Source organism: Chanos chanos, chromosome 6, assembly GCF_902362185.1.
Source record: "Chanos chanos chromosome 6, fChaCha1.1, whole genome shotgun sequence".
In the NCBI taxonomy this organism is placed as follows: Eukaryota; Metazoa; Chordata; class Actinopteri; order Gonorynchiformes; family Chanidae; genus Chanos; species Chanos chanos.
This window is the reverse complement of record NC_044500.1, coordinates 15,974,566-16,001,839: the sequence shown is the minus strand read 5'-3', so window position 1 is coordinate 16,001,839 and position 27,274 is coordinate 15,974,566. Positions and strand designations below refer to the sequence as shown.

General features: G+C 43.6%; 1 protein-coding gene across 1 annotated transcript in view; it reads left to right on the top strand.

Annotated features, from left to right (window-relative positions):
- The window catches only part of kmt2a (lysine (K)-specific methyltransferase 2A), a 29,859-nt gene extending 4,752 nt beyond the window's left edge, over positions 1-25,107 (top strand). The window contains exons 2-35 of the mRNA XM_030776355.1: positions 3,273-3,345; positions 3,596-7,014; positions 7,379-7,556; positions 7,674-7,899; positions 8,035-8,099; positions 8,182-8,676; positions 8,798-8,868; positions 8,957-9,196; positions 9,424-9,570; positions 11,729-11,824; positions 11,947-12,067; positions 12,165-12,278; positions 12,472-12,656; positions 12,753-12,926; positions 13,664-13,774; positions 13,872-13,945; positions 14,928-15,127; positions 15,283-15,383; positions 15,577-15,714; positions 15,905-16,063; positions 16,196-16,313; positions 16,432-16,510; positions 16,613-16,773; positions 16,890-17,042; positions 17,189-21,710; positions 21,822-21,887; positions 22,013-22,095; positions 22,236-22,403; positions 23,135-23,209; positions 23,480-23,654; positions 23,956-24,063; positions 24,150-24,233; positions 24,407-24,536; positions 24,832-25,107. Coding sequence (XP_030632215.1) covers positions 3,273-3,345; positions 3,596-7,014; positions 7,379-7,556; positions 7,674-7,899; positions 8,035-8,099; positions 8,182-8,676; positions 8,798-8,868; positions 8,957-9,196; positions 9,424-9,570; positions 11,729-11,824; positions 11,947-12,067; positions 12,165-12,278; positions 12,472-12,656; positions 12,753-12,926; positions 13,664-13,774; positions 13,872-13,945; positions 14,928-15,127; positions 15,283-15,383; positions 15,577-15,714; positions 15,905-16,063; positions 16,196-16,313; positions 16,432-16,510; positions 16,613-16,773; positions 16,890-17,042; positions 17,189-21,710; positions 21,822-21,887; positions 22,013-22,095; positions 22,236-22,403; positions 23,135-23,209; positions 23,480-23,654; positions 23,956-24,063; positions 24,150-24,233; positions 24,407-24,536; positions 24,832-25,107 — 12,585 coding nt within the window. The remainder of the gene's footprint in view (positions 1-3,272; positions 3,346-3,595; positions 7,015-7,378; positions 7,557-7,673; positions 7,900-8,034; positions 8,100-8,181; positions 8,677-8,797; positions 8,869-8,956; positions 9,197-9,423; positions 9,571-11,728; positions 11,825-11,946; positions 12,068-12,164; positions 12,279-12,471; positions 12,657-12,752; positions 12,927-13,663; positions 13,775-13,871; positions 13,946-14,927; positions 15,128-15,282; positions 15,384-15,576; positions 15,715-15,904; positions 16,064-16,195; positions 16,314-16,431; positions 16,511-16,612; positions 16,774-16,889; positions 17,043-17,188; positions 21,711-21,821; positions 21,888-22,012; positions 22,096-22,235; positions 22,404-23,134; positions 23,210-23,479; positions 23,655-23,955; positions 24,064-24,149; positions 24,234-24,406; positions 24,537-24,831) is intronic.
- The last annotated feature ends 2,167 nt before the right edge of the window (positions 25,108-27,274 follow it).

Sequence of the window (27,274 nt, the reverse complement as noted above, 5' to 3'; positions counted from 1 at the left end):
TTGCGCTCAGACCAGGTGCCTGCGTGTTGGCTGTGCTTTAGTGTCACTTTCTCAAGGATGGGATCAGTGTGAGTCCATGCCCCCCCCCTCCCCTTCCCAGTCTCAACTGTGGGCGTTGATAGAGCAGCTTTGGCTGCGTGGCTGCACAGCGAGTCAGGAACTTGTGATGTGTGGGTGGGTTGTTTGAGATAAAGCTTTCATGTGTGCTTTGTGGTCCACAAACCCTGTTCATCTTACTGAAACTGCACTGGTGCTACTGCTGCTGCTGCTGCTGCGTGGTCAAGATGGTTGCTCTCTCTACAGCCTCTCTCTCTTTCTCTCTCTGTCTCTCTTCCTTCCTTCCTCCCTCCGCCATGTCTTTGGATGTTGTTTACATCTTGCAGTGCATCTCATGCACAGGAGAAGAAGTGTGTGTGTGTGTGTGTGTGTGTGTGTGTGTGTGTGTGTGTGTGTGTGAGAGAGAGAGAGAGAGAGAGGGAGAGCAGGAGTGCCTGAGGCAGAGTTGTACTGTCATTGAGAACTACTCATGTTGTCACAGTGATTCTGAGCTGCTTGTTCTGCTCCACCCACTGTGCTGTGCTACCAACACCTCTGAGTGTACGGAGAGGCTGCAGTGAAATGCTGTTTCATCTCTGCAAATGCTTACATCTCTTGAAGTGTTGAGGACATTACTACAGAATCCCATCTAGTTCTGGACATGCTGAAAGTCCTTGTTACTGGAAATGAGAAAACAGAAATGAAATCAAATGGTTGTAATTGATCTCAGTGAATGCTTCTTTCAATGCCTCATTCATTTTAATGTTTGTAATGTGGTGTAATCCAATTGGAATTGTCACTGTATCATTTCAGTCAGACTGCTATGCTTTCAAAGCTGGTTTAATTGTTCAAGTCAGGGAATAGTTTTGAAGTTTTGCCTGTGGTCTCTCAGACAGCAGCTGCTGTACAAACTGGGCCAAAGGGACTTTAACTGAAGCCCCACATGCTGCTATAAATAAAGATTATGAAATGAAACGCCCCCCTAAGGCTTGAGAATCAACACAAAGGGGCTGCTAGAGGAACATGAAGGCATTAATCATCATCTTGTAGGCTGGTGCTGATATTTGGGTGCAAGCATATGGATCTCTCCAAAGGGTTCAGCGTTAACATTTGTAGGATAGCCATTGGCAAGTAACAACAAGCTTTCGGCAAGCAAAACCTGTTAATTGACTGCGAGCCACAATAGGCAAGCAACAGGCCCACACAGTTTTTTTTACACAGACATTAACACAGTCTCTGGGCTGTCTTCCACAGTCCTTTCCATAGTCTCATACGGAAATGATCCCATGGACGAGGTGTACACACCCATGAATATGCAAGGCACTTTTTGGCTGAAGGCAGATGGTAAAAGTGTTAGGAAGAATTAGACTGTTTTAAGGTACATTATTTCATCCACCAGCTTGCTGGCATTTTAAGAGCAGTGACAGTCCTGAATTATGGAAAAAACACTAGTTTATTTATAACCAGGTTTGTAAAACATTTCACAAGTGTCAGACTATGGTGTCCAAATAGATATGAAATGCTACATGTAAATATATACCATTTCTTCTCCAAGGTCAATTTACTGACTTATCCTTACTCTCAGCAGTGTATCACTGAAACCCACTAAAATTAGCCTAATTTGTTTTCCCCTATGTATCACATGTTCTCTCTTTGCCTTTGTGGGGATAAACCTGCCTCATTCAGTAAGGAACAAGTAGGTCTCTCAGCCAGTGATAAGTAATATTCAGTAATGTCCACTAAAGCGAATGGCGCTAGTCATTGTCTGTCTTCATATGTCAGTTACACCTCTGATCACAGTCAAAGCATTTTCTCATTTACTCCCACATAAGTAGAATTAGACGTGCAGAAAGCATCTCTTTAGTTTATTTACCCTGTTTGAAGTAACGAGAGCTGTAATGATTTTATCCGAGGAGACTGTTCCAGCTGCAGTTTTATTGTGTGGAGTGTAACACTACAGACATGTCTGAGAAGCATGTGGTAGTCTGAGCTGTTTTGTAGACTATGCTGTGTGTCTGTAGTTTCGTAAGTGTTTGGTAAGCGCAGTATTTGTAATTGATTTCAAGTTGGCCTTCTGAATGGAGTTGGAATTATGGCGTACCTAAAGTGTTGTGATATAAATAGATGAGATAAACTAGGCAGAAAATTACTCGCTTTAGCAATTTGTATTCATTATCTCTTTTGTCATGTGGAATAAGCACCTAAAATAAAGCTTTATGATTTCCAGGCACTGAGCAGTTGCATCCAGCACTTGCTAAAGTTTGAGAGATAGAGTCGACACATCACTTCACCTTTATGAGATCTACTTCCCACAGCAGGTGTCCTGAAAATGACATCACCATTGATGTCATGCAGCTTAGCAACAGCTGCTGCTGAAGATTCTGTTGTGCAACTTATGAGGAAAGGCCAACACAATTCAAGATCTCATCACTCCTAAAATTAAAAAAAAAAAAAAAAAAAATCAAGAACACACAAAAACTGAATTGTATTTTGAAACTGGATAATGATAATGTAATTAGCTCAATGTGTTAGACTATCTTTTAGTCTAATCACACTGTACAATCTTATTTCTGAGATCATCATTTCTGTTTGATGTCTTTAACCAGACCTAGTCTAATTCTGTGTCTCAACATGTCACTCTGCACAGAATTATATCTCGAAGCCAGAAATTTCATTTGAAGGTGTGGATTGCATATGCGCCTTGAAAGGTCCCGTGACTGGACTACACACTTTGTAAAAACTTTTGACACAGAGCATTGATGGTTCTCATTTTGTGTCTTTCAGGCCTTACCTTTTCTTTTTCTTACTGAACTTTTTTTTTTCTTTTCTTAGTGGTTTTCTTTTCTTTTCCTGAATGACTCGACTGTTAGCAATTACCGGAAGCCAAGTCGTCTGGCTTTGCAGAGCATGCTTGTGGATGATCTGTTGGATGAATTCAGATCAAGAAAGTCTAACGTTATGACTGTTTTCAAACTTCAAACACCAAAAGTTATGTGTCAGATAAACAGAATGAAGGAAACTGATTGAGTCAGCGAAAGCAAGGCCAACTTTAAGTAATGATCTTACAGTTCTCTGTTTGAGTGCTCTCAGTTATGTGATGACTCACAGGAGGTGGTAATGCATCACACGTTGCATCTCTCAGAACTTGTTACTTCAGAGCAAACCTTTGAATAGGCTATCTAATAAATATAACAGTGTTTCATAATATACTTACTTGGGCATCTTGGGTTTTACAGGAAGAAGTATTTAGTGGTTTTGGTACAGCCAGTGAAAACAGAAGAATACATAGTCCAGGAAGGACCTTGACAGGTAAGGAAATCTTTCATGCCAGTGTGTTTTTTTTTTTTCATGACGTGAAAACCAACTGATCCACCTGATCAATACTTGAGAAGATTCAGCTCTGCTTTATAAATGTATGTAGCATCTTTGGAAAAAAATTTAACTACAAATTGTTGACAATACATGTCTGCTGAGATATCATTGTTTTTGTCATTTGGATGCAAAAAATAATTTGCCAGTGCATGCACTGATGTGTACAAACACTTTGCCTTTGTATCAGTTACTCCTACTCAGGAGAAGAAGCCCAGAGGCCGCCCCCCAAGGGCTTTGACTTCACAGAGAGTGGCTACAGGTGTCGACTCCGCCCCTCTGTCTGTTCTGTCTGTTCGAGGTAAACCCGAAGGTCCTGCTCCTCCCACAGAAAAGGTGAGACGGCCACCAGGAAGGCCACCTGGCTCAGGGGAGAGAAGGAGAGGTCGTCCTCCGGCATCTAGCAGTCAGAGGATCTGGCAGCAGAGCAGCCATGCACTGCAAGACGACACCAAGGATGCTGCACAGGAGCATGGCTCAACTCCGGTACATAGAAAGGATATGGCAGAAGATGACAGGGAGAGAAAAGCCACCAAGCGAACCGCTCTTGGATCTGTACAGCAGCAGGAGTTGGAGACCAAGCTCACCAAACCGGGCCGTGACTCCAAGGTGACCAAATTGAAACGGCTCCGGGAAGTTAAGCTGAACCCCCTGAAGTCAAGGCTCAAGGCTATTGTGAAAAAGGGTGTTCCGGTCCCTGTTGTGCCAAGACGGAGGCGTGGCAGGCCGCCTTCTGCTGAGCGCCTCAAAGCCGCAGCTGCTGCTGCTCAGGCTGCTGCCTCCTCAGTTCCAGAGTTGTCCTCCACGGAAGTTGGGACTGCCAAACAAAAGACCTTCAGGGTTCGGCGGGAGCGAGATTTGGACCCTCACACTCCTCAGCACCTCAAGCTCAGGGCCTCACATCCTGCTGATGAACGCACTAGCCCAGATCCCCATGGTTCCCCAACAGCCATTCACCCAGGTTCCCCTTCCAGGCTTGGAAGGCCGCTGGGATTACGGCAGAGCCCCCGTCACATCAAGCCTGTTCGTATCGTCCCTCCCTCCAAGCGCACTGACGCTACAATAGCAAAGCAGCTTTTGCAGCGTGCTAAAAAAGGGGCACAGAAAAAGAAACTGCTAGAGAAAGAAGCTGTTGCTATAGGTGCCCAGGGAGCTGCAGGTATGGAAGGTGGCATAAGGAGAAGGAGGAGAACGCAGTTGAAGAACATTCGGCAGTTCATTATGCCTGTCGTGAGCACTGTCTCCTTGCGGATCATCAAGACTCCAAAGCGTTTCATTGAGGATGAGGCCAGTTTCGGCACTCCGCCCCCGCATATGAAAATAGCGCGGTTAGACACCGCTGCCTCTGCTGCTGCACCCCAGCCTACCACATCCCCTTCACCTACGCTTGCTTCTACAGCTCCTGTCACAACTGGAGCTGCTGCCCCGCCCGGTTCTGGACCTGCTATTGACACCCTACCCCCACCCCCTCCCCCTGCCCCAACTGCCAGTGTAACTGCTGTTGCAGCCAGTCTCCTCAATAATAGCAGCTGCAACAATAGCACCAGCAATGGTCGCTTTAGTAGCAGTGCTGCTTCCTGCGGCTCCAGTGCTGTATCTCAACGCTCTTCCCAGCTCTCCTCTGGGGAGTCATCCCGTTCTAGCAGCCCCAGTCTGGATGACTCCTCTTGTGACTCGCAGGCTTCAGAGGCTACCCAGGCCCTCTCAGAGGAGCCTGACCATTCCCCATCCTCTCAGGGAGAGCAGGAGGCCAGTGTACACAATGTCTCACACCCACCATCACCACCATCCGAGCCAGAACCAGAGCACATGGTGATGATGGAGCAAAGTCGACGGGGGTGCAGAGGTCAGGGTCTTAGGAGAGGGGGTTTGGTGGCTCGTGGGAAGGGCAGTCTGATGAGCGGGAGGAAAAAGGCCATCATAAGCCCAGCAACAGGTGTACTGATTTCTTCCTCGACACAAGCAGGATCACAGCAGGCCTCTTCGACGGCCTCCTCATCCTCTTCACCTCCACCTCCCCCTCTTCTCACACCTCCTCAGCCTCCCCAGTCAGCTTCATCAAACACATCTTCCATTAGTGAGCACCACTCCCACTCTCCATGGATCATGCCCCACCCCTTTCTTCCCACACCCCCAGTGCTCGCCAGTCATCGTGACAAACACCGCTCCATTCTACGTGAACCCACATTCCGCTGGACATCTTTATCACGCACTGAGCAACAGTGCTTTTCCTCAGCAAAGTATGCTAAGGAGGGCCTTATTCGCAAGCCCATCTTTGACAACTTCCGGCCTCCGCCACTCACACCTGAAGATGTGGGACTAATATCTCCTGGTCCAGGAGCTGGGGGTGTTGCACCAGGAGGTTTCCCTGCACCGGGTGGGGGATCTGGGGCAGGTACAAGGCTCTTTTCCCCCCTGCATCACCATCACCACCAGCATCCCTCATCTCGCTTTGAGCCATCACTCCAGAAGCGCAGTCCCCTGCTGCGTGCCCCCCGCTTCACTCCCAGTGCAGCCCACTCCCGGATCTTTGAGTCAGTCACTCTCCCATCATCATCAGGAAGCAGCCCAGGTTCACTGTCTCCTCTCCAGGCTTCTTCAGCTCCAAGCAGGACATTGCGTCGCAGAAGGAAGAGGGCATTTGGGCTTGCTCATGGGCAGCCCAGGTCACCTTCACACTCCATGACCAGAAGAAGCAGTCAGTCGGGGGTCCAAACAGGAAAAGGCCCTGCTGAGCTCTCCATATTGGCAAGCTCTTCATCCACAAGCGCAACCAGTAATGCTAGCCCGTTGCCTGGAGTAGCTGTCAGTCCGCTAGCTGCAAGTGCCTTAACTCAAGCCCCTTTCAGCACCTTCTCACAAGGCTCCATGGGTCTCACAACTCATGGAGCTCCAGATAGCCGAAGAACAGCTGGGGGCCTCAGTGTGGGTGGGAGCTCTGCTTCATCTTCTTCCTCACCGCTCTTCCCTCTTTTTACTTCCAGTCCCCAAACTCCAAGTGGAGGCTCTGGGAAGTCAGTCAAAGAGCAGGGTGTCTCAGCTTCAAGAGACAGTATGGCTAAGGAGAAAGAACGAGAAACGGACAAAAGCAGGGAGCGCGAGAAGGAAAATAAAAGGGATGGAAGGAAAGACTGGGAAAGAAGAGGAAAGGGCCTTACTTCAGAAACACCAACTAATTCTACTTCCAGTCTCTTTGCTGTGGATGGGAGAGACATTGAGGAATCTCTCGCCCAGAAAAAGACGCCAGGAAGAAAGAAATCTGTTTCTGTTGACTCTGGGGCAGAGGGCTCTCCAGTAGACTCAAATGCAGTCCAACCAATTAGCACACTCCCTTTATCCAAGGGTCGTCTGTCCAAGAAAGGAAGGCCGTCAGAAAAGGGGGAAACTGAGGGAGGTGAGAAGGACAAGGAGAGGTCAAGTACTCCCATCCAGCCTGGACAGACAGGAAAATCTCCCACCGCCACATCACTTGGTTTTGTATTGGCCCATGCTGAGAAACAGCCAGTTACAGACAGGAGGGTAGCAGGACTACTTAAAAAGGCTAAAGCTCAACTTTATAAGATTGAGAAGAGCAAGTCAATGAAATCGGTGGACCAGCCTAAAGTTCAGGTCAGTGTTTCCTATACTCTTCTGTGTGGTGTTTCTTTGTATTGATCTATTTCTAAGAGGCTTTTTCTAAAATCACATAACCCATGGTATTTCCCCAGAAAAGGTTTTATGTCTGGGGAAAGTCCAGAGTAACGTTTTCTTAAAGGGGAATTCATCCATTCTCTTTCAGAGGTTTAGTTAAATGGAAACTGAATTACAAAGATAAACAGTAAAAAAAAAAAAGTCAAACTTGCTAACAGCAGTTTTCTTACAGTTTTGAATCTGCTAGCAGTTGTTTTCCAATTTTGTTGTTGTTGTTTGTTGTTGTTATTTTTAATGAATTGAGATTCTTTGTGTCGTTTTTAATTTGATCACACTGTTACAGGGTCAGGAGAGTGATTCTTCAGAGACATCAGTCCGTGGTCCACGCATCAAACATGTGTGTCGTCGTGCTGCTGTGGCACTGGGCCGCAACCGCGCTGTGTTCCCAGACGACATGCCCACCCTTAGTGCCTTGCCATGGGAGGAAAGAGAAAAGATCCTGTCTTCCATGGGGAATGATGGTTAGAAAATCTGTCTGACTTGATTTGTTGATGTGGTTGACTCCTTTTGGTTGCATAGGTTTTTTGTTGTTGTTGTTGGGTTTTTTTTAACTATGTACTTTAAATGCTTTTTCACAGATAAATCTTCAGTGGCAGGGTCTGAGGAGGCAGAGCCATCCACCCCTCCCATCAAGCCAGTGACAAGGCACAAAACCATCCAAGAGGCCCCGCCTAGGAAGGGCAGGCGCTCACGGCGCTGTGGGCAGTGTCCTGGCTGCCAGGTCCCAGAGGACTGTGGGGTTTGCACCAACTGCCTGGATAAGCCCAAATTTGGAGGTCGCAACATTAAGAAACAGTGCTGCAAGTGAGAGAATGCACGATTCTTAAGCTTGAACTTGGTTGTTTTTAATTGGTTTAACCTGTGAAACACTGTTGAAGATCATTAAACAAATGTACTCAGATTTATGTCAGTCAAAAAACTGTGTGATCATTGTCATAGGGTGAGGAAGTGTCAAAACCTGCAGTGGATGCCCTCAAAGATGTTTCTCCAGAAACAAGTAAAAGGTTAGTGTTAACAAAATATGAAACCCCAATCTGTTAATTCTTTGTTGTTTTACAAACGTAATAATAATGTCATCTGTCTTAGGTAAAAAGGATAAGAAGAAGAATAAGATGTCAGAAAAAAAGGAGGTCCATCATTCGGTTAAATCTCTGGGGTCTGAGGCGAGCCCCAAACCAGCCCCTTCATCTACGAAGGATGAGCCTTCCCGCAAAAAGAGTGAAACTCCTCCCCCTAAGCAGGGCGAGGAGAAACAAAAACTGCACCACCAGTCGTCTCCCTCACCCCACAGCCATCCCTCTAAGGAGCCTCTTCAACCTCCCAGCTCAACTGTGGCTGAGGAATCCCATCAGCATTCTGCTCCTTTAAGTGCTGCCTCCAGGAAGGAGCGCAAACAGCAACAGTCCAACCCTCCATCCAGCTCACCTCACACCACCCCCTCATCACCAGCACTGTCCCAAGAGCCCACACAACAGCAGAGCCAAATGGCAACAAAAAAGGAGGCACCTCCTAAGTCCCCATCCACTGAGCCTAAGAAGAAGCCCCAACAACAGAGTCAAGTCACATCCACCCCAGACACAGGTCGGTGATTTTGATTACCTAAGTGACATGGGGTTTTTTTGTTTTGTTTTTTTTTTACATGCTTGTGCCCTTTCGTGACTTAATTGATTTTTTTTTTTTGTTTTTATTCTCCCCCCCAAAGTATCCGAAGCTAAACAAATGAAGAAACAGACCACTCGTGTCCCAACATCCAAGCCTAGAACAAAAGAGAAGGTTCGGTCGAATAAATGCAGCCTTACTGTTGGTACTGAGTACTTTGTTTGTGTCTGTCACCTCTGTGCTAATTTGGTCTTGTTTACAGGAGAAGCAGATGGCCACAAAACCTGACAGCAGTACTTTAAACTTCCTGAGCACTCCCTCGACTGGGGGCAATGCCAAGCAGAAAGCGCCCTGCGACGGAGTGCATCGAATCAGAGTGGATTTCAAGCAAGACTATGACATTGAGAATGTGTGGGAAATGGGTGGGCTCAGCATCCTCACCTCTGTGCCAATCACCCCACGGGTTGTGTGCTTTCTTTGTGCCAGCAGTGGCAATGTGGAGGTGAGCCTCATTCCCTGACTGCGTGCGCCATAAATCTTCACTTAGGCTTATCAGTGATTGAAGCACAATCTCTTATTAGAGAGCATTGGTGATCTGACTCATTATTTCTGGAAGTGTTGACATTTTACGCGATTTGTAGTGGGAAAAGGGTGAACTCTCCTTATCGTGGAATGTGGAACAGCTGTTAACTGTGAACACATGGAGGTAACACCCTGTCTTTTCCACAGTTTGTGTTTTGCCAGGTGTGCTGTGAGCCCTTTCATCTCTTTTGCTTGGGGGAGACAGAGCGCCCCTTGGAGGAAGAGTGGGAAAACTGGTGCTGCCGCAGATGCCGCTTCTGCCATGCCTGTGGCCGCCAGCACCAGAAAACTAAAGTAAAAATTTGTGACACACAATATTCACCTTTGGCACCTTCAGAGGACTGGATATAGATGGCTATTATGTGCACATCTAGTTGTAAATACTAGAGCCCGACCAATATCGAATTTTTCAGACCAATACCAATTTCGACATTTGAGGATTTAAAAATCCGATAATGATGTATCAGCCAATATTCTTTTTTTTCCCCCAGAAACACATAACATGAACAAAGATTTTCCTTAGCATTTGTTGTGTGTAGTTATTTAAAAGTCCTTATCAAGATAACATGACATAATTCAGTTGAAAAATGAACTTGTTTTGTTTTCATAAATAGTACCTTGAACAAAAATGCAACAAAATATATTAGTTGTGTTAAATAATGCAGTAAACTGTTACAGTGACGTAGAGTAAATGCTGCTGTTGAATGCCTCTAGTGCTACATGCCTGTCAGCAACAAGGACTTTGGGATTTCACTCTACACGTTTGAAAGAAAAGATAGATAACTTTGTTCGGCTTCCAAGCCATGTTAGATGCTTGTTCAGCTCATGTTTGTTTGTGTCCCCTCTGGTTTGATCATTCCCAATGCACCGACTGTAACTACAGACATGCAAGTTGCGGATATCTTTACCATTGCTTCATTTAGGCAGAATAAGTTAGACGCTATAGTTTAACTGCTCATTAACGTTAGCAGTCTTCCACTGATAAACAAGGCATTAGCTAGCTTTGTGGGTAACCTAATTTAGCAATGCACAGCATTATAAGCTGCTGTAAGTGATGTTGCCAGAGAATTTTGAGAAGTGACGAGGGAGAAATAAGACCGTTGTTTCTTTACATGCTAGAACTGCCACACTGTTTCATAAATAAACCTACAATCAAGTTTGTCAACAGCTTAGCCTACACCATTCAACTACCGTAATGTTAAAGGTAATTTTTATGTTTGACTGACTGTACTAGCTTTCATGTTACTGCAGCAAAACCAGGCATGGCTTGCATGAATGTCATAACGTGTTTGAAGGATCTATCTTCCGTCTCTTCGTTTCTTTTTTAAGCGTCATATATTGGCCGTTACACACGCTGATGCCGATTTATCTTCAATTACCTCAAAGCGGCCAATAATATCGACTCGCCGATTTATTGGTCAGGCTCTAGTAAATACGTGCATTTCAGACATGCTGTTCATTTATTTTGATATTTCATAGGTGTTTGAAATCAAACACCGCTTGAACCCTTGTAGCGCTAAGTGCTCAACAATGCTAAATGCCTTTCATCAACAGGGAAAAAGTAATGGGTTGTCAAACATCAAGTCCAAGAAATAACATTTTTTTTGTTTTTTTTGTAAAGAGCCCAGGAGAAAATAGTTCAAATGAGTTTAATATTGACCAAAAATAGTGATTTCGTTCCTCTGTCATTCCTTATCTGCTATTGTGGAAGATAAACATACAAGATTTGATTGTTTTTGGTATGTTCCCCTAATGTCATCAACTTGCAACACTGATTTATGCAAACTTGATTGCGCTTTTCTCTCAATTTTGAAGAAAACAGGTGAAATAAATGCAAGCCCTATGTAATGAAAGATCATCCATGCGTACTCACACTGCAGAGTAAAAATTAGACACTAAAGACACATTCTGCAATGGTACAGTGTAATAGTATTCAGTGATTTATGGTGTTGTTGCATGCCTTTGATTCAATTTGTTTTGCTTTTAGGAAAAAAAAAATCTTGGATGAATAATTTTGGCATAGAATGAACCCTGAATTGTAATAGCTGAATGGAAAAAACATTATTGAAGTATGAGTCAGCTGTAATCTGATATGTCTCATTTCCCCCATCCCTTATTTTGTAGTTCTATTTTTTTTAGCAATATCCTGATGAGTTCCCTCATGTGGTATGCACAGGGGGGAAAACATTTCCATGAGTAGCCCTTACATGGTATTACTCTCTGAACACCCTCTTTAGTCTTATTCCAGTGGTTGAGTAACTCCTGGTGCTGAATTAGAACTTCCACTGAAGGATTTTAATGTGTATATTAAAAGCTTTAAGCCCCACATCAAATACTTGAGTGTTATTAGCTGCTTCAGTTTTGGTTTTCATTTTAGAAATGGAGCTATTCATGCCCATGAAATTGAATCATTGTCTCTCCATTGCCCCATCACCACCCTCCCACCTTGCAGCAGTTGCTGGAGTGTGACAAGTGCCGAAACAGCTATCACCCTGAGTGCCTGGGACCCAACCACCCTACAAGACCCACTAAGAAGAAAAGAGTCTGGGTATTCACACAAATACAGCATCTGCAACATCATTCCAGTATTGCCTTTGAAGTACTTTTCCTCATTTCTTAAACATGTCTTTGTTTTTTCTTTTTTTGTTTGTTTGTTTGTTTTTGCGTTAGATTTGCACCAAGTGTGTCCGCTGTAAAAGCTGTGGAGCCACCAAACCAGGAAAGACTTGGGATGCCCAGTGGTCCCATGATTTCTCCATGTGTCACGACTGTGCCAAACTCTTTGCTAAAGGTCGGTGTTAATCCCGTCTGTGGGTTTAGGGGTGTTTCAGAGACAGAGAGAGAGTTGTGTTAGGTGTGTCTAAAATGCGCATGGCTTCTGTTTGCAGGCAATTTCTGCCCTGTCTGTGATAAGTGCTATGATGATGATGATTATGACAGTAAAATGATGCAGTGTGGGAAGTGCGACCGATGGGTCCACGCCAAATGCGAGAGTCTCACTGGTGAGTGGGTTTGCATTTCCTGTCCTTCACTCTCCACTCTGTCCTCTCCTACTTACACACATGCTCAGGGTAAATGATCTCAGTTTTAAGACTCAGAAAACTCCATTCATGCTCACCTCTTTGTTGCATGTTAATATGCTTAGGGGGAAAAAAAAAAGAAAGAATGGTGTAAGCATCATTTCTTTGGTTTCAGACGAGATGTATGAGCTCTTGTCCAATCTGCCTGAGAGTGTGGCCTACACCTGCATCAACTGCACTGAGAGCCAGCCAGCTGAATGGAGGACTGCTCTAGAGAAGGAGGTTCAGAGTTCTCTGCGCCAAGTTCTCACCACACTGCTGAACTCCCACACTTCTACACACCTATTGCGCTACAGACAAGTAAGCCCCCAGGAAGTATTTATATTAAAAGGCTTTGTTGTGACCTCTTGTGTTTCCCTGGTGACTGGGAGCATTGCTTTCCTATCATTTTTTTAGGCAGTGATGAAGCCACCTGAGCTGAACCCGGAGACAGAGGAGAGCCTTCCTTCCCGTCGGTCCCCAGAGGGACCTGATCCCCCTGTGCTTACAGAGGTTTCACCGCCAGCTGACTCTCCACTAGATTTTGAATCTGTGGAAAAGAAGATGGATTCAGGTCGTTACAAATCTGTGGTGAGTGGGGTTTTTTGTGTGTATATATATATACACACACACACAAATATATACATATACATAGCTGTGTAGCTATATATATATATATATATATATATATATATATATATATATATATATAGCTATATCTTACTACTACTGCTCTATATTGTGGCATATTCATTATATACTATGTATATAACTCCTGCACTTTGGCAATAACTTCTATCTACCTCAGTTTTCTCACCTTACGGCTATTACTACATTACCAATTACTGCACTATGTACAGAAACAACCTTTGTTTTATCTTATTTTACCTTTATTTTATTTGATCTGTTTTTAATTTTATTCCTATTTCCTATATATCTTATTATATTCTACTTTTTATTCTATGTTGTGTTTGGTGTGTGCTGACGGTGTTGTTGCGACACTTGAATTTCCCTCGGGATTAATAAAGTATTTCGTATTCGTATTTGTATTTGTATTTGTATTCGTGTGTATGTATGTATGTGTGTGTGTGTGTGTGTGTATATGTGTGTGTGTGTGTGTATGTATATATATATATATATATATATATATATATATATATATGTGTGTGTGTGTGTGTATATATATATATGTAGCTGTCTCAATCACTTAGAATTTGTAATTGAATGTCATGCTCAGTTTCACTCACAGAGAATTTCTTATATGCATCATAGCAGAGAGCAATGATTACATGACTCACTTACTGTAATATTTACTGTATCTTTTTCAGCTGGAGTTCAGTGATGATATAGCGAAAATCATCCAGACAGCCATCAATTCAGATGGAGGCCAGCCAGAGAACAAGAAAGCCAACAGTATGGTCAAGTCCTTCTTTATCCGGGTGAGTGTAGTTTGAAGGGGCTCACACTGTTTGTAGCGGAACTCCACGTAGACCACCATCTCGAGCGTTATTAACACTTTACTTGTCTCCTCTGCAGCAAATGCAGCGGGTTTTTCCATGGTTCAAGGTGAAGGAGTCCAGATTCTGGGAAACACAGAAGGTCTCCTCCAAGTGAGTTTGACTGATGGCATATGAAGGCACAGTTAAAGCCCTAAATAAAATGTGCATATAGTATTTTGATACAGTATGAATCTTGCAATGAAAGCGACCTTGGGAATTTTGGCCCAGAGGCCTGTTTACTTATTTATTTATTTATTTTTCCAATGAAATACTCAGTATATTTTGTATGGCATTGTGTTAGCTTGACCTGAGTAATTTATTATGTTTTTAAGACTTACACTAAGGACAGATATAGCCAGAGGTGTCACTTTGCATCTGATGAGATGTATGTTGTAAGACACAAACAAAGGAATCAAGTTAAGAAATGCACATAAGTTTGAATAATATAACAGCTGAACTACTACAAAAACTGACGTTTAGCTATTTTAGTGAATGACAATGACATTTTGTGGAACTAAAAGATTTTGTTAGCAGGGCATCTGTCTATTCTTTGCTCTCCTTGAGAGCAGAAATATCAGCCCTCCGTAGGGAATGCAGTCTGTATGGTCTAGTTTCATTGTTTGAGGGCAACCTGCAGTGTCACATTGCACATAGGAACTTTGACAAAACCTGTGGTTAGCCTGTTGGTTGACTTCATTTGTTAATATGAATTATTCAGTGCTGTGCCAAGTAGTACTGTGTGGGTTTTTTTTGTGATTTATTCAGCCTTGGAAAGTTCTGTTTCTTTAACCTGTCAGGGTGTGTAGCATAAAGATGCATTTGTGCTTGTAAGAATGAAAGTGAGGAGTCAGAAAAATGACAGTGACTTAAATCCAAGGTGGCATGTCATACATGGTGCCTGTTTCAAATATTGACAGATGAATAACATAAGTGTGAATGCTGTTTCTTTTAACTGGTTGGGCAAAAACTCAGAAAAACAAATCGGTCCATTTATTTTGAAGCTGTTGCTTTCATTAGTTTATTGCACATAAAACACATTTTAGAGTGTGTGAGTGTTGTGGTAATGAACAGTGTTTTCTCTGTGACGCTTCAGTAGTGGATTGCTTCCCAATGCTGTGCTGCCCCCATCCCTGGATCACAACTATGCCCAGTGGCAAGAGAGAGAGCAAATAGCACGTGCTGAACAGCCATTGGTAATGAAAAAAATAATCCCTGCACCTCGGCCAAAAGCTCCCGGGGAACCTGAAACCCCAACAACCCCTCCTCCACCACCTCCTCGCCTCAATATACCCGGTGAGTCCAATCATTTAAGGCCTTAACACTTAAACATTTCAACACTTAAATATTTCAACCTTGTCACAGAGTTTCAACTTCTTGGACTGGTGAAACTACTAGTCTTTTCTGTTGTAGCTTTGGAAATTTTATGTATATGTATTGGTTTTGTTCAGACCACAGCAGAGAGGACAGTCCTGAGCTCCTCCCTCCACCTGGTGTGAGTGATAACAGACAGTGTGTGCTTTGTCTGAACTATGGAGATGAGAACACAAATGTAAGTGACTAAGCACGCTGCAGGGATAGGATTACTTTAATGAAAGGGACTTTTCTGTTTTTGTTTTTTGTCCTTTTTTTCTTGGAGGTTTTGCATAGAACAATAGAAATATTTAACAGGAATATAACAAAAATATTAAAGACATCACAAGTTTCTTAAGTGTTTTTTTTTTTTTTGTTTTTTTGTTTTTTAGGAGGGCGGTAGGCTCCTGTACATCGGTCAAAATGAGTGGACCCATGTGAACTGTGCACTGTGGTCTGCTGAAGTGTTTGAAGATGATGATGGCTCTCTGAAAAATGTCCACATGGCAGTGATTCGAGGCAAACAGTTGGTATGGTGTTCTTGATAGTTTGAGCACCTCTCCATCTGCTTCTGTGTTTGTTTCTTTACCCATGAAGTGAAATGCCACAGAATATTTGTTCAAATCATAGTACCATGTACAGTTATGTGTAAGTTTGCCTAAGAAAAAAAAAAGACTGAAAGACCCTTTATTGTTTTTTTTTTTTGTTTTTTTTCCACAGCGATGTGAAAATTGTCAGAGACCTGGAGCTACAGTGGGTTGCTGTTTATCTTCCTGCACAAGTAATTACCATTTCATGTGTGCACGTCAACGACACTGTGTCTTTTTAGAGGACAAGAAGGTATATTGTCAGCGCCACAGAGACTTGATAAAGGGCGAGGTAAAGAAGAGTGTTTTCCTTTTGTTTTTTTTTCTAATCCTTTAGTGAATCTGACAGGATTCACATTTCCATAGAACATTTTAGGATTCTGTTTTTCCTATAACAATGATGAACCCAATTTATGTCATATAGGTAGTTTCAGAATCTGGATTTGAGGTAGCCCGACGAATCCTGGTGGACTTCGAGGGAATCAGTCTCAGAAGGAAATTTCTGAATGGGCTTGAGCCAGACAATGTTCACATGATGATAGGTTGGAATGTGACTTCTTTGGCACACTGACAGTGATGTCTGTGTACATACTTTCTCATTCTTTATGCATAGGTTAGACTTTCAGATGGTGATGATAACTATATGTTTTGTTTTAATAGGTTCCATGACCATTGACTGCCTTGGCATGCTAAGTGAACTCTCAGATTGTGAGCGGAAACTGTTTCCTGTTGGATACCAGTAAGTAGGTTGAAGAGCGATGAAGTAAACAGACCTAGGAGTACTTGTGTATTACCAGGAATGGCAGAAACACTTAAGACATGTTGCCTTATTTTCTCCTAGGTGCTCAAGAGTTTACTGGAGTACTCTAGATGCTCGTAAGCGTTGTGTGTACACCTGCAGAATCCTGGTGTGTCGGCCCCCGGTGTCAGAACCCCTCACAAACAGCACAGTGGCTCAGGAGGAAAACCGTACCATTGCTCATAGCCCACCCCCAATTTCAGGTAGGGCATGCAACATCTCAGCATACTCCCTGAGGACTTATGATTTAATGAATATATTGGCTTCATATGGCAAACTGCTGAGTTACTTCATTGATTTACTCACTTTGAACTTTCAGAAATGGACATGTCACCTACTCCAGTGGACTCAAAGCCCACTGTTAATCAGTCAACTCCTGTCATGGCAAAACCAAAGGTCTACTCACGTAACAGACATCCCAGCTATCCCCCTTGTCATCGCTCTCCTTCATCCAGGCCACTTCCTTCTCCAGGTATCTTTAAAGTGGCTGAGAAAATGAGTTTTAGATTTCCCTATGTTCAGTTTTATCTTCATATTTTGAATAATTTATCACGTGGTTGTCATTCTTTTAGCAGGATGCTTGATTTATAATTTTGTACATTTTTTTTAAATCACCAGGTGATTTCTCCAGTTCATCTCATGAGATTGTGACTGTGGGAGATCCTCTGCTAAGCTCCAGCCTGAAGAGCATTGGATACCGTCGACACAGCACTTCCTCTCTCTCCCCTGTGCTGTCTCAACAGAGAGTTTCCTCCGCTCCACAGGGAAGTGGTATGTCAAGCCAGGCTGGTGCTTTGCCATTGTCCTCCTCCTTGTCAGCCTCTCGAGACTGTGGAGTAAGGGATGCTGAGAAAGGTAGGCCACCAACTGGAATGAGAGCTTTGAGTCGAGAAACAAGCTCTACAACTCCTGGAGCCCAACGTAGACTCAGTTATGGATTTTCTGAGAAAGTGGATGGTACTAGAGAGGTCATTGGAAAACAGTCAGAGGGAGAAAACCTAAAATCAGCCTCCACAGCAGTTTTGGCTGGAGTAAGCCAGGTGTCACCACCCGTAGGGACTGCAGTCCTTACTGGGCATCAGAAGAGCAGCTGCAGCTCCAAGACAGACAAGGGTAAACAGACCATGAAGGACACAGATCTATCAGCTGGAGCTGCTGTATTGTCTAGCCATCCCTTGGCTACCCTCCCAAAAGACAAAGTTAATCCAATTAAGGAGGGAAACTCAACATCAGTACCCGGGCCTAAGGATACAGGCAAAACTGGTTCACCCCAGCTTCTGCACAAAAGTGGAGGAAGAAAGTCCCATGACTACCACTCTGGGCCCCCTACCGCTGCAGCTCTGAAGCCCCGTTGGTCATCTGGAGCAACGGCAGGTGAAGAGGACGTAATAAAGGGTGGGTCCCAAGCAAGTCCGGCAGTGACCATCAGCCATGGATTGTCCAGCACCAAAGAAAAACACTCCAAAGTGAAAACAACTGTGAGCAGGGATATTGTAAAGGATAGAGAAAAGGCTCCACAAAACAGCAAGACTCCTGTCCTCAACAGCAACTCAAAGGGTAGTGATGTCACCAAGCTGGGGCAAGTTCAGCCCTCACAAAATAGCAAAAATACAGCAGTCAATAGTAACAACAAAGCCTCTGGTACAAATGAAGCTAATAAACTTGATGGTTTGGGAGGAGAGAAATCGCTTAAGTCCAGGGAAAAGTATAGCACAGAGAAGAAGTACAGCTGTGCGGTGGAGGGATCCCGGTCAAAAACAGGCTCAGAGAAGGGTTTAAAGCGTTCAACGATCCAGACCAGAACAAATAAGGAGCCTGTTCCAAGGGAAAAGAAGGATGTTGAGAAGTTGTCTGTAATGTCTCAAAAGACTGATCCAAATGGGACCAAAACTCCCAGCACATGCTCTGGCACAAACACATCAACTTCCATCTCTCTCACTAGCCAGGGTGCCCAGCAGAGGTCATCTTGTGCAATGATTTTTTCACCCTCTGCAAGTTCTGAGAGCTCTGAGTCTGATAGCCACCACCACCCAGATGATTGTGAAGAACATCTCATGGACCATCACTGTGCTGAAGATGATGGAGAAGATCACAATCTAGAGGATGAAGGAGTGGACAAGCACCATGAGGAAGATAGCGATGGTTCAGTTTCAGCAAAAAGACGATACCCTAGACGAAGTGCTCGGGCTCGCTCTAATATGTTCTTTGGTCTTACACCTCTCTATGGTGTGCGTTCATATGGTGAAGAAGACATCCCCTTCTACAACACTGGAGATGGTTCTTTTAAAAAGCGGTCTGGAAGCAGTAAGCGCTCAGCCGAAGGACAAGTTGACGGAGCTGATGATATGAGCACATCCTCATCGGGAGACAGTGGAGACGATGAGGAAGGTGGCATGCGTTCTCATAAGGACTCCTATTACTACAATTTCACACGAACCATCATCAACCCTAGCTCTGGACTTCCTCCTATTGAAAGTATTGATCAGTGCCTTGGTAGAAGTTCCCAGATCCACCGATTCCTTAGTGAAGAAGAAGAGAATGATGCTGAAGTGGACGAGTCCACAGCTGCGGCAAAGAATTTGGAGCGCCAGCAAATCGGCCAACTGGATGGAGTTGATGATGGCTCAGAAAGTGATGCCAGCGTGAACACCAGCAGCACAACAACAGCAACTACATCTACACACAAAAGCTCTTCAAAAAGGAAAGGCCGGGAGAGTAGAGTTGAGAAAATGGCCATTGACTCAGGGAAGGAAGCTGAAAGTAGCAGTGGAGGAGGTAGTGGAAGTGGCAGCGGCAACAGTCGTGATGGCCGCAAGAAAGATAACTGTGTCCCATTGGGATCTGTGAAGTCACAAGGACAGGACCCCCTTGAAGCACAGTTGTCGCTCACTCCAGATCTCCTCAAGTCTGATTCTGACAACAATAACAGTGATGACTGTGGCAACATATTACCATCTGAAATAATGGAGTTTGTTCTCAACACACCTTCAATGCAAGCTTTAGGGCAGCAGCCAGAGGCACCATCCTCTGAACTGCTTTCACTGGATGAAGGATATGGTGTTATTGTAAACCGGAGGAAGGACATACTCTTTGAAGATTTCCCACAGCCATTGTCTAGCACGGAACCTGTGGAGAGTGGTGTGAGCTCTTCAATTACTGTGGAGGAGCCCTATGGCCTCCCCCTGGAGTTGCCTTCCGATCTGTCTGTGCTCACAACTCGCAGCCCAACTGTGAACAACCAAAATCATGGCTCACTCATGTCAGAGACGTCAGATCGCGCCATGTTAGCCCTAGCCACTGATGAGTCAGGTGTTGAGAAAGGGGGAGACAAGCAGACAGGTGGTGGCACTGTGTCCAGTGGAAGTCCGCACGATGGAGATTCACAGGTAACAGAAGGTCACATGACACCTGAGCAGTACATTCCTAGTGGCATTGATGGTGATCATATTGCAAGCCCTGGTATTACCCAGGTGGTGGAAGCTGGGAGTCAGGACATTGCTAGGACATCTGGCACACCAGGCGTACCGAATTCACCAAACTTGTCTCTTCAGGGTACGAAATATGTACCTGTTGCTGCAGTTAGCACAGGCCCTTCACCAGTTGTCAGCACTGCTGTTCAGACCACAACCTCTCATCTGAAACCTGGCCCTGAGAAACTAATAGTACTCAATCATAATCTGCAGCCACTCTATGTTTTGCAGACGCTCCCTAATGGAGTAACTCAAAAGATCCAGATTGCACCTGGTAGTGCCACAGGTGTTATGAATACAGGTTCCCCAGTGATAGCTGGTCTAAATGCAGGAATTCCCACTTCTCAGCCCATTTTTCCTGCAAGTGGTAAAGGGTTGGTCTCTATGCCTCATCCACAAATCCATGCTTTCACCAGCACCACTCAAACAGGTTTCCAACCAGTCATTCCAAGCACCACCTCAGGCCTCCTGATAGGGCTCCCTTCTCATGACCCCCAGATTGTAGTATCTGAAGCTGGACAGCAACACGAATTGGCACCCAGTGTTGCAATGGCATCTAGTGCTGCATCCATTTCTCCTACCCCACCTGTGCTCAACACTGGGCACGGCAAAAAGCGCCCAATTTCCCGTCTTCAGCCACGCAAAAGCAAGAAGTTGGCTCGATCAAGGAGCCAGCCCACATTAGCACCCTCTGAAGTTGGAACCAACATGACATTCATAAACCTGTCCTCACCCCAGATTGCTGCTGGAATTCCCACTCAGTCTGGACTGGTTGAGCTGGGAACCATAGCCACAGCAGCCACTGCATCTCAACGAAAAATTCCCAACATCATAAAACGACCAAAATCAGGAGTGATGTACTTTGAACCCACCCTTCTGCCCCAAGGGATGCCAATTTCAACCACCACTCAACCTGGTATCCTGGGACATGATTCGCCAACTCATGTGTTGCCATGCACTATGCCCAGGTTGAACCCCAACCAGTCTGTATTGAATGTTGTATCTGTACCTCCTAGTGGCCCTGGAAACATTTTGGGTACAGGTTCTGTGTCTCTGAGCACTCCTGGACTCATTGGCTCTACTGAGATCACTGGACCCATAAGTAACCTTCTCTTCAAAGCTAGCCCACATAACCTGGGGATTCCAGAACAGCAAATGGTTCTTCATTCAGGAGGTCCAATGATGTCACAGCTTAGCAGTCCAACTCAGACTTCAGTTGCTAGTAGCATATGTGTTCTTCCACCAAATCAAACAATGAGCATGTCTGTTAACCAGCAGGGAGATCAAGAGAGTACCATCCATTTGCAGCACCCAGGCAATAGAGTCTGTGCAGACAAAATGCAGACCCCAGATTCCAGTGCAAATACAGCAGGTGTAGTGCCGCTTGCACCTAATCCTGTTACTCAAGACCTCAGCAAAGGACATGTGGTTGGAGTCTTTACTCAAAGCTCTCGGACCACGCCTATATCCCGACCCTCAAACCAGCAACAAGCACTCAAATCAACTACTACTGTAGCAGTCTCTGCAGTCACAGGGAAGCAGAAAGCTAAGAGAACGCGGTCCAGTCCAGATAAGATGAGTGGAAAGAAGCATAAGGGTCTCCAGCAAGATACTCCTTTTGCAAAGCAAAGCATCAGCAGTTCCTCTGGCCAGCCACCTTCAACAGCAAGGTAAGAGTAATGGGATGGCTGGAGGGGATTTTTGCATTGTCTAAAAAAAAAAAAGGCTTCATAAAGTAAATATGTTTGATGTCGAACAAACATATTGTTCTAATTCAGGAGCAGAGAGGCAGATTCACCTGAACCAATGGATACAGGAAACCTGAATGAGAAAGGTTCTAATAAGAGGTAGTGTATTCGTGCAGTACACAGCTCAATGTCTCCATGTGCAGTGTGCAGCTCCGTGTGTCCTCCAAGTCTCCTTTTTGTCTTGGATGTACTTATTTATGAAATCTTCTTATGTCGCTTTGCAGTGATTCTGCCGCCAGGGCAGCTGAAGCCTCTTCTCTTGCACACAAATCCGTAGACCCCCATGGTGAGAAGACCAAGACTACTGGTTAGTATTAAAACTAGTCATATTTATAACATTACAAAAGCTCTTTGCCTTTTGTTTTGTGTGTGTATGTATGTTCATTGTCATGAAAACATTTCTGAACTGTTAAGTTAATCTAATTGTTTTTATAATATTTGTTGCAGGACAACAGGGTCAGAGTGATGGGAAAGGACCTAATGCTCTGCTGGTGGCCACACCTGACAAGGAAAACAATAAAAGAGACTCCTCGCTGGACTACAAGCCCAAGAAAGGCCTTATATTTGAAATCTCTAGTGACGATGGTTTTCAGGTCCGCTGTGAAAGTATTGAAGGTGGGTATGAACCTAAGTGTTCATACACATTAATTTTGTATTTAAATTACTTTGGACTACTGCATATGTCACCATTTAAGATCTGAACTAAACTGGCAAAACACCGACCCACCCACCAAAGTTCCTTCTATTTATAACATCTTAAATGCAATGCCATAAATGTAGATTTGACCTCTAGTTCTAGCCATTGCATAGAGTATGATCAAAATCTTTGAAGATTACAGATGACAGATATATTGAGCAGTTATACAGGATCTGTCAGAACTGACAAAAAGTATTGAATTCTGAAATCAACAGTGCCTATACAAAAAGATGGCTAAACTAAGGCAAATCATACTTAACCTGTCGACGATGTCAAGCTGCAGTATGTGTACAGAGCAGCATATAGACTCCCACTCCTTTTTAATGGTGTTGTGGACAACGTTGGGTTAATTTATCTCGGCTGGAAAGTGCACAGTTGGTTTAGCAGCACTAAATGAGGTTCATTGTACTACATGTGGGAATTTTTGCCCACACACTTTATCTAGCATAATAATTATTCTCACTATGTTAAATATGCAGCCTTGTCAAGGGCTTTTATGTCTTTACCATATCATGAAATCAGTTTTGGTTAATCTGCCCAGTTGGAAAATATCAGCCGTTAGCATAAAACCTCCACCATTCAAGCAGGGGTAGGTGTGTGTTATGGAGTGTTTCGTATTCATCTTTGATATGTGTCTGCCCACACTCAGAGGCCTGGAAGTCCCTCACAGATAAAGTCCAAGAGGCACGGTCCAATGCTAGACTCAAAGAGCTCTCTTTTGACGGTAAGGAGATTTCCATGTCACCACTTTTTATATACATATACATTTGCATATATATATGTGTGTGTGTGTGTGTGTGTGTGTGTATGTATGTATGTATGTATATGTATATATATATATGTACACACACACACACACACACACACACACACACACATATATATATATATATATATATATATATATATATATATATATATACATATTACTTTGTGCACCTCCTCATTGAAGTTGTGTTGTGTCTTCTCTATCTCTGTGGTGGCCCTAACCCAGGAGTGAATGGGTTAAAGATGTTGGGTGTTCTCCATGATGCTGTGGTCTTTCTGCTGGAGCAGTTGTATGGAGCCAGGCACTGCCGAAACTATCGCTTTCGTTTCCATAAACCAGAGGAGCCTAATGAGCCACCCCTCAACCCCCATGGCTCTGCTCGTGCTGAACAGCATCACAGGTATGCAGCAAAGTCTGGATGTTCTTAGTGATTTAATAGAAGAATAACATCAGTAAAAATCTAATTTCTTTAAATATACGTGATATACTACTGCAAGTCAAAATGGGTATCTAAGAAAAGTCAATTTTATTTGGCTTTAACCATGCCCGAGTCTTTAGAAAAATATTAATTTCTGCAGTGGGGATGATCAGTAGTATGGTGACATGAGAGTTATCAGCAGGTCTGTGTGTTGTGTTATCACTCAGGTTAAGGTTCCGGTTTATTCCTGACCATGTCTTTCTCTCACCCTTTCGTGCTTCAGGAGGTCGGTGTTCGACATGTTTAACTTCCTGGCATCCAAGCACCGCCAGCCACCTGAATACAATCCCCAGGATGATGAGGAGGAGGAGGTGCAGCTCAAATCAGCTCGGTGAGTCACCTCGGCAGCCTCCTTGCTTCTTTTGCTTTGTACCTCTGTACAGTGGTTTTCAGGCATTGCTTTCTTTGCGTTGGCAGGCGTGCCACCAGCATGGACTTGCCTATGCCGATGAGGTTTAGACACTTGAAGAAAACATCCCGGGAAGCTGTCGGGGTCTACAGGTAAGAAGCAGTGGAGACTCGTGTTTTAAATCTCACATTGGAAGTCGTAGTATGCCTAATCTGTACTGTTGTAGTATGCCTAATCTGTACTGTTGTAGTATGCCTAATCTGTACTGTTGTAGTATGCCTAATCTGTACTGTTTGAAACCACCACGCTCTTTTACCTTTGACAGGTCGGCCATACACGGCCGAGGTCTGTTCTGTAAGCGGAATATTGATGCTGGAGAGATGGTTATCGAGTACGCCGGCAACGTCATTCGCTCGGTCCTTACTGATAAACGGGAAAAGTACTATGATGGCAAGGTTAGTACACTGAAGATTAGATTTTGTATGTCGTACAGCATGTTGTACTACTTGAATCAAAAGCAGAGCTATGCGTACTAGTCTGTCAGTAAGCACGCTTAATTAAAGGTCTTTAAAACAATGATATGTATGACTTTTTATGGCTTTAAGACCCATAGTTCTAGATTTCATTAATTACTTCTAACCCTAATTTTTAAGGTAACGTGAAGATTAGTGGACCTGAGTAGAAGTATAATTAGAGCTGTTTCTACGTAAGAGTGCAGACCCTGATGAATATATTTTTGGCTTTCCACAGGGAAGTGGTTGTTACATGTTTCGCATTGATGATTACCAAGTGGTGGATGCCACCATGCACGGCAATGCAGCTCGCTTCATCAACCACTCCTGTGAGCCCAACTGCTATTCCCGCGTGATCAACATTGACGGTCAGAAGCACATAGTCATCTTCGCCTTGCGCAAGATATACAGGGGCGAAGAGCTCACCTATGATTACAAGTTCCCCATTGAGGAACCAGGCAATAAGCTTCCTTGCAACTGTGGGGCCAAAAAATGTCGCAAGTTTCTCAACTAACTGTCTGGTTTATTTTGCCGAAACCCCCTTTCCCAACACGGGGGGGTCTTATCTAAAGGATTAAACATAAAAGCTTTTAAAAAGAGTCAGTTGTCCAAGTAGACTCGAATTTCCCAGAGAGCAAGACAGTATTGTGCCTCCTCAGTTGTTCTGATTATTTATAAATCAGGTCTCAGCTGCAGGACAGTTAAAGAATTTTGTAATGTTGAGGGAAAAGATGGCCTTCACAGACATTTTTTAACAGCATATGTAATTTGAGTTCTTTTGAATTAATGCCCCCCCCCCCCCCCCCCCCCCCCCATACATTAAGAATTTATAAATCACCCCTTCTACCTTATTTTTCAAAATAATGTGAACAATTTTGTATGGATAATGTTTGAGTCTGGCCTGCCCTTACTTAGAGAATGTGACAGATAAACCCTAAACAAGAATTGCCACATTTGTTCCATTCTACACCAAAGTGCAATTTTGGAAGGAAAGGATTTAATTGTCTTTATTTTGTGAAAGACATATTGCAACTGATCCATTGTTACTTTTTTTTCTTAAACCTGACCTGTGCAGACACATCTCCCAAATCTGAATGTACATGTTAAGCCTTCAGAGCGGCCATAGTTCTTCTAGCTCTGTTAGGGCTGTCTCTGTGTATTTAAAATGACACTGTAAATAGTATACATATTTGAACTGACATGCAAGACCCAAGACGTATACAGAGAGGAAACACTAGAGGGAGCAGTGGTCTTAGAGTTAGACCATCTAAAGGAAGTTTGTAGATGTTTTTTTTTTTTTTTTTTTCATTTTTCATTTTATCATTGGTAACGGTAACCAAGAGTGTACTTACACTGTGTCAGAGACATAGGATCAGCCCAGAGAAGGGGCAGTGACCATAATGAGGGCTGGCTGGACAGAGATCCTGGTGGACTGACAGCCAAGGAACGAGGACGTTTTGTTTTATTTTTTTAGGGGACGGGGGTTACTTCTTTAATAACCTTTTGATCATTCATTTTATATAGGAACATAGACTAACAATAAGAGAGAGACTCAGTTGTTTTAATAAGAAACGTTACGTGCATGTTCCATGTTCTGTGTTTGTGGAGAGCTGATAATTTGACTTGAGAGAAGGCAACCGTGTATTATGACCTGATGAAGTCATAGTGTCTCGTTGTTGGGGGAGAGTGTTTTTCTTCTAGTACGCCTTTCAATTACCATCAGCAAATAAGAGCCATTCACACATCTTTTTGTATCGAGTCATTTTAAACCTTTATCCCTTTTTCTGTCTCTTTTTGCCGTAGACAGGAAAATATCATTCTTTTCTTTAGTATGTAAATAATATGTATATTTTTCTAAACAAATTCTAAAAAAAGCACTCACTAGTGAATAGCACTTAATGATGGTATTTATATTTTTAATAAGACATTGTATTTATTTTACCAACATTTTTGTAGGAAATAGAGGTTTACAACACTAATGCTTGGTCAGACATTTTTCTAGTGCTGCCTCTTTAATGACTTTTTTAGTTGATTTTTTAATTTTTTTTTTTTCTTTTTCTTTTTTTTTTTTTTTTTTTGGTAGGCCCAGTGTTTCTTTTTATTCCAAAGACCTAAGCGATTAGTGTTCCTTCAGAGTGCAGTCCACCAGTAGCTCTCATTGCCAATCCTAGCGGAGCATTGACATTTCAAACGACAGTATTTGGCTATTGAGCGCTATTAAAGCACTTGGAGTCCTAAGCGGGGACCTGTGGAAATAAAAACTGGTATGTCCTTGTGCCAGCCTTAATAGCATGGAGAGGAACATCCCGCTCCTTCCCTTAAAGGCCTTTAATATCCCAGTCTCTGTCCCATTTCTGGAGCGAAAGGGCATCTTTTCTTGTGCAGAGAAAACGCCTAAAAAGATGCACGAAATTATTCTCTCAAACATATACTCAGCTGGCAGGTCCCAAAGTTTTAAGTCAGTATGTATTTTTATTATAGCAGAATATTTTCTTAGATATCAGTGTAATCCAAGGAATTTGCCACGGAGGCTAGCCCATATATGAAACTTTTGCTTAAGCACTATATCTGGAGAAAAGGTAGGGCAGAGGGGCCCTGGACTCCTTCCTCCTTTTTGCACTGAACATCAGTTTTCTTCCCTGTTCAACACATGTTGCCTTGGCACTGCATAGAGGCTCCAG